At 45.1% G+C, this 6,731-nt stretch overlaps 1 protein-coding gene across 1 annotated transcript; it reads right to left on the bottom strand.

Moving 5' to 3' along the window:
* Nucleotides 1-482: 482 nt before the first annotated feature.
* On the bottom strand, nucleotides 483-5,947 carry NEFL (neurofilament light chain). Its single transcript, XM_063448505.1, has 4 exons — nucleotides 4,886-5,947; nucleotides 3,235-3,359; nucleotides 2,615-2,954; nucleotides 483-1,353 (listed from the first exon to the last, which is right to left on the bottom strand). Exons 1-4 carry the CDS (start codon nucleotides 5,900-5,902, stop codon nucleotides 1,270-1,272), a joined length of 1,566 nt encoding a protein of 521 aa, XP_063304575.1. The 5' UTR covers nucleotides 5,903-5,947; the 3' UTR covers nucleotides 483-1,269.
* Between the last annotated feature and the right edge of the window lie 784 nt (nucleotides 5,948-6,731).

Below are 6,731 nucleotides of genomic sequence, written 5' to 3'. Positions count from 1 at the left end.
GCTCAGACAGTACTGGGTTTATATATAATGTAATGTGATCTGACTGCAGATTATCAGGACAGGCTCAGGCAGTGCTAGGCTTATATTAAATGTAAGGTGATCTAACTGCAGATTATCAGGACACGCTCAGACAGTACTGGGTTTATATATAATGTAATGTGATCTGACTGCAGATTATCAGGACAGGCTCAGGCAGTGCTAGGCTTATATCTAATATAAGGTGATTTGACTGCAGATTATCAGGACAAACTCAGACAGTGCTGGGTTTATGTTAGTCCACCCATTGTACAGCGCTACGGAATCTGATGGCGCTATATAAATAATAATAATTAAATGTAAGGTGATCTAACTGCAGATTATCAGGACAAGTGCAGACAGTGCTGGTTTTGGGTTTCTATCTAATGTAAGGTGATCTGACTGCAGACTATCACAATAAATTTGTACCAGTTTGCAGGAATGATTAGTAATTCAGACAATACAACTTGTTTGCAGCTTGCAATGATGGGATGATCTCTTCACTCTTTATTTGCAAGAATGAAACACATTTCCATAAAAGCCACCAATAATAAGTTACATAGCAGCTCTCCAGTACCCTGCAGTGCCAGAGGGGGGCTTGCGAGAAGGAAAATGATCTCTGTCAAAGGGTCTTTCTCTTTTCTGCCAAAGGAACACTAGCAAACAGAATATGCAAAGGATCCAGACCTCTCTTAGGAAGAAGGAAATGCTGCTTCAATTTATGCGATTATTTTAGAGTCGAGATAGTCACCTTTCCTTCAAAAGGGTTACACTTTGGAATTGTATTTGGTACTAATAAGGGGGTCCTGGTCATCATAAGAATATTTGGCTTCTGCACCTTGTGTGCTACTTGGGTAATAAAGGAGTTAAAATGTCAGTAAGTGCTATAAATAAGGGGTAGCCAATTAGGAGTGAGTTATAGAAGTAGAGCAATCGCGATGGAAATAATGGAATGCTCCTGTTTCACTCTTAGAATGTTGTCCTAGGATTGCTCTCAAATATAACCTCTTAGCATGTCATTCTAAACCCCTATTGTGCCAAAGAGGTCCACAGTAGATTCATTTTTTTAGAATTGAGAATACGTTCTGTGCTCTAAACTCCCGTGTATGAACCATGCACAACGTGGGAGGTCATTGTGGGTTTAGGACTCTGCTGTAAGCACAAGTGATCTACAGACTGTGAGGAACGTAAGGGAGATGGCATGGACAATCTAGTAGCTGGGGAAACACCTCTATTCATTCTGGATTATTGCTTTTATTTTTTATCTGAGCTTTCTTTTTCTTCTGCATTTTCCTCTTCATCTTTTTCTTCCTCACCCTCTTCCTCAGCTTCCTCTTCCTCACCTGGAACGAAAAACAAAATATATATTATGAACATCCGTCTTTATTGCATGGCTTTCTGAAATCCCCAGTTTGATGCATGTAGTTGCTCATTCACTGACCATAATAGAGTGCAGTAGATTTCTAGGACAGCCTTTGAGTGGAAGCAGCGAATTTGAAGATTATATCTATGCTGCTATATATGGAAGCATGCTGTAATCCTCACCTCTTGTTCTATTCACAATGAAATATGTTGGAACTCTACACATACTAGTAATGACAAAACCTGAAAATAGGGCATTGCAAAACCACTAGCCTGAATAAAAGCAAATAAACTGCACATTGCAAATATAATTTGAATACATACAGAAAACACAATAACATATTTTCCTCTCATGGACCCATCCAAGGCCATCAGAAAGGGCACAGATGCAATTGTGTCACCTGGCCTGTTTTACATGTGGAAGGTTAATTTACAATACATTTTTACTGCAAAGAGAATACATTTTAATATTTGTTAAAAAAAAAAAATGTATGTGATTTATTTGAATATCCCAACCAACCATCAATTTTGCACAGTAGGAAAAGTGTTTCAATTTCATCTGTTTTTGCCTGAAATTTAAAATTCCAATATAAATCCTAACAAAATTACAAAAACTCTTCCCTACCTTTAGTATATGACAGGATTATTCAACCTTTACATTCACCTTGGGTCGGGCAGTGTCTGAAAACCAACACTTCATCTTCCCTGTTTCTGTACAAGACATGAAGCAGGGAAAATCGTGGAGACCAATTGACAATTTTTAAACACGGTTTGACCCAAGGTATATATATGTGACTGAAGGATCCTGATATATGTTAAAAGTAGGGGTGCATTTTTAATTATTATTATATTTTTTAAAAAAAATTGAGGTGACTATTGTCTTTTAAATTGGTGAAGAAATCTCAGAATATTTGATTTTTGGTACCTGGAACTGCTTGGTACATATCCTTAGATTTATTTGACCAGAGCTGGAAAAAGAGCTGACAAAATGATAACCGTTAATAATGATAATAAAGTATTGTCTCAACTGTTTTGAGGATGTCATAATCCTTTGAGGAATAGGATCCACTTATATAACAGGGCCTTCAGGTCTGTAAGAAATGTTTGCTTAGGTCCTCTGCTGCTGGAGAGTAGGAAGTTGGTATCTGCTGTGATCTATGCACTCACTAAAATAATCTAAAATCACATGTAGAACAGTAAACAGTAATGTAAATTATATTTGGGTTTCTTCCATCACGTCAATGCACCAATTCTTACCTTCTTGCTCAGCATCCTCTTCGCCTTCCTCTCCACCCTCTCCTCCTTCCTCTTCTTCTGTGACCTCTTCTTCTTCTTCTCCTGGGGCCTCTGCTTTGGACTCCTCTGCTCTAGATGACTCAATTGTCTCCTCTATGTCTAGCTGTTCTTCTTGGACATGGCTGGTATAGTAGGTAGGGAATGTACGGGAGGGCATGTATGAACTGCTCTGCAGGCTGTACACAGAGCGACCAAACACAGGGCTGCTCTGCACGTAACCACTGGTAATAGCACCAACGCTGGAGAAACTCAGTCGGGTCTCCTCACCTTCCAATAATTTCCTGCAAATGCAAAACAAAAAGCTTTCTGTTTGACATTACAGATTTACATCAGAAGCAGAGAAGTTACAGCAGTAAATAAGATGGTTAGAAGAGCTGTTTAAAATGCAGATGTGTGCAGTTCTGATGATAGATTTAGTTTTTTTCCACCACAATCCTTTTATACTATTCTGTTAAAAAAACAAAACTTTAAAACAGTATGGAATAGATATATAAAAATAACTTTTCATTTTGCCTGTTTGAGTTTTGCATCATATTCTACACCAAAGTGCAGCTCATTTACCTGTATGCAGCAATTTCTATGTCCAAAGCCATCTTCACATTCAGTAGGTCCTGGTATTCTTTCAAATACCTTGCCATCTCGCTTTTAGTGTTTCTTAACTCATCTTCCAATCCATTTATTGCATCCTGTGAAAAAGAAAACCCAGGTGGAAGCTTTAGCTGATTCTGATGTACCATGGCTCACTCATATAGCGTTTACACCCACCAAGATGTAAATCTTTAATCTGAATTTAATCATTGCCCTCCCTCTTCAGTCATTTTGACCTTCCTCTACACAGGGATCAACTTCAACCAGAACAAGCAGTGTTTAATGTCTGTATTGTAATAGCTGCTAACATGTTTGGCAATTAAATGTTTAAAGCAAGGCTGAGCAAAATGTGGATGCCTTGAGGCTGGCAAAAAAAATGTATTAATGAATAAGTGAATAAAGTGATTAAAAAAAATGTGACACTACCCAATCACTCTTACTGCAGAGCTCCATAACGGTAACACTTTTTTTATATCATGATGCGTTTCTATTTCAATTTATTAAGATGCTATTCTAGGACCATGTATTAAATAAGCTGCCCCCTCAGGAAAGCCCTTAAAAACATGTCTGCAACTTGTTATTGAGCAGTGATGGCTAAAAATCACTCACAATATGTGTAAACTACATCTCCCATTAGGCACAGACAGCATTTAGCTCCAAGGTAGGCTGAGCATCATGGGACATGTAGTACACAAAGGTCTGCAGGGGAAAACTCACATTTCATTAAGGAGCCCAATCGAACTCTTGATGTTTCCTTACACATTTTCTCTAGTACAACAGCCAAACCACTGCACTGCAGACACACTCTCACACACACACACACACACTCTATCTCTCTCTCTCAAAGCTACTATATGGTCTCTGCACTCCATGCACTGTGTTACAAGCAATCTCCTGAAAACTAACAAATCACATCTGCACACACCACACCATATACACTGCGCTACAAAGTTTATCCAAGAGAGCTGTCTGATTTTCATAGATAGTATTAGAAAGTGTCCCCTGGAGAACTACTAAATGAGGTTGGCACATTATAAGTTGTGCTACAGCCTATCTCCAGGAGAACTGATGTCTGCATACATTCTGCTACATGCCATTCCATTTCCCAGCCTGGGATACTGCTCCATCCCCATAGCACATATATACTGTGCTACAAACTCTCTCCAAATGATTTACTGAATGATCTCTGGACACTAGGGGGTTGTGTATAAAGAGCAATTGTTGCGCAAATTTCTAAATGTGGAGCAATTATCATGAAATCCAATGGAATGTGCTACTGGTTTGTTTTACTTTTAAAAAACTGCATTGGAATTTCTCTTTATACATAACCTTCCAAGTCATGTGCTTCTAACTATATCCAGAATAGACACATCGGTACACCTTCTCCTGTCTATCCAGCACCATAATCTCTGGTTTGGTACTGGATAGACAGGACATTAGGGGTATAAACTGAACCTCTAATATCACATAAACAACCCAGCTTCTTCCTGCCAGAGATTCTATATCACTAACATTCCTTTTTTTAGCTCACTGTGGTCTATATATTATTACTATATGTTATTAACCCCTTATCCCCTATATCCTGCCATGTGGTATACCCACCCCTCTCATGGCCCCCCAATACCTGCATGCCTTGGATCTCTGAGCTCTGTTTGTCCTCCAGCTCCTGGATCTGTCTCTGTAGAGAGTCATTCACCCCCTTACAAGCGTCGATCTCCAGCCCTTTCGCCTTGAGCATCCTGCGGCTCTCGGACATCTCATCCTTGGCTGCGCGCACCGCGTCCGTGTTCCGCGCCGCGCTCTGCGTCAGTACGGTGAATCGGGACTTGAACCACTCCTCCGCGGACTGCATGTTCTTGGCGGCCAGCTTTTCATACTGCGCCCGGATATCGCGCAGCGCCGAGCTCAGGTCCGGCTTGGACACGTCCACCTCCAGCGAGATCTGCGCGTACTGCACCTGCGCCTGCAACTGCGCCAGCTCCTCTTCGTGCACTTTCTTGAGGAAGGCGATCTCATCCAGCAAGCTGTCCATCCGCTTCTCCAGCTCCACCCGGGCCAGCGCTGCCCCGTCCGCCTCCTTCCTCAGCTCCATCAGCCTGGCCTCGGCGTCCTCCCTGCTCAGGGCTTCCTCCTCGTACCGAGCTTGCAAACCCCGCAGAGCCTCCTCCAGCCGCTCCCGCTCCCCGCGCAGACTCTGCCGGTCCCCCGTGGCTTCCTCCTGCGCCATGCGCAATTCCCGCACCTCGTGCTCGTACAGGTCGCGCAGTCTGGACGGCTCGCTGTGCTTCTGGCGCAGGAGGAGCAGCTCGGCTTCCAGCACCTTGTTGCGCTGCTCCAGCTCGTGGACCCTCTCGATGAAGTTGGCGAAGCGGTCATTCAGGTCCTGGAGCTGGGCTTTCTCTTGGGTGCGCACTACCATGAGGTCACTGCTGATGGCGGCCACTTGGGACAGGTCGTAGGAGTCCGAGCTGGGCAGCAGGCTGGATGACGAGGTGTAGCTCCTGCGGACGGAGGAGACGGATGGGGAGAAGCTGGTCCGGCTGGGGGAGGCATAGCTGCTTCTGATGTGGATCCGGGGGCTGCTCTCCACCACCCGGCGCTTGTAGGAGGAATAGTATGGATCGAAGCTGTAGGAGCTCATGATGAAGGCTGCGAGGGTCCAGGACTGAGCGCACCTTTATATAGGACAACACGAGGGAGCGGCGCAGGCGCACTCACACACAGTCAGCACCAAGGACAGCGCTGGAGGCACACCCCCAGCTACTGCAGCCTTTCCAACCTGAGATACTGCTCCAGCCACACCCACTACCAGCCTGGGATACTGTCCTCTCCACTCACTGCCCAGCCAGTGATACTGCCCCCTCCACCCACTGCCCAGCCTGGGATACTGCTCCATCCACACCCACTACCAGCCTGAGATACTGCTCCATCCACCCACTGCCCAGCCTGAGATACTGCTCCATCCACACCCACCACCAGCCTGGGATACTGCCCCCTCCACCCACTGCCCAGCTTGGGATACTGCTCCATCCACACCCACAACTAGCCTGGGATACTGCTCCATCCACACCCACTACCAGCCTGGGATACTGCCCCCTCCACCCACTGCCCAGCCTGGGATACTGCTCCATCCACACCCACTACCAGCCTGGGATACTGCCCCCTCCACCCACTGCCCAGCTTGGGATACTGCTCCATCCACACCCACAACTAGCCTGGGATACTGCTCCATCCACACCCACTACCAGCCAGGGATACTGCTCCATCCACACTCACTACCAGCCATGGATACTGCTCCATCCACACCCACTACCAGCCTGGGATACTGCCCCCTCCACCCACTGCCCAGCCTGGGATACTGCTCCATCCACACCCACTACCAACCTGGGATACTGCTCCATCCACACCCACTACCAGCCTGGGATATTGCCCCCTCCACCCACTGCCCAGCCTGGGATACTGACCCCTCC

The sequence above is a fragment of the Pelobates fuscus genome, chromosome 3 (assembly GCF_036172605.1).
Source record: "Pelobates fuscus isolate aPelFus1 chromosome 3, aPelFus1.pri, whole genome shotgun sequence".
NCBI classification, from domain to species: Eukaryota; Metazoa; Chordata; class Amphibia; order Anura; family Pelobatidae; genus Pelobates; species Pelobates fuscus.
This window is presented reverse-complemented; position numbering and strand designations above follow the sequence as displayed.

What these genes read in the sequence shown, in the direction of transcription:
- NEFL (XM_063448505.1), bottom strand. Translation starts at nt 5,902, where the DNA reads ATGAGCTCCTACAGCTTCGATCCATACTATTCCTCCTACAAGCGCCGG. An exon ending in ATAGAAATTGCTGCATACAG is followed by an intron (nt 2,955 to 3,234) that starts GTAAATGAGCTG and finishes TTGCATTTGCAG; the next exon opens with GAAATTATTGGAAGGTGAGG. An exon ending in GTAAGAATTGGTGCATTGAC is followed by an intron (nt 1,354 to 2,614) that starts GTGATGGAAGAA and finishes GTTCCAGGTGAG; the next exon opens with GAAGAGGAAGCTGAGGAAGA.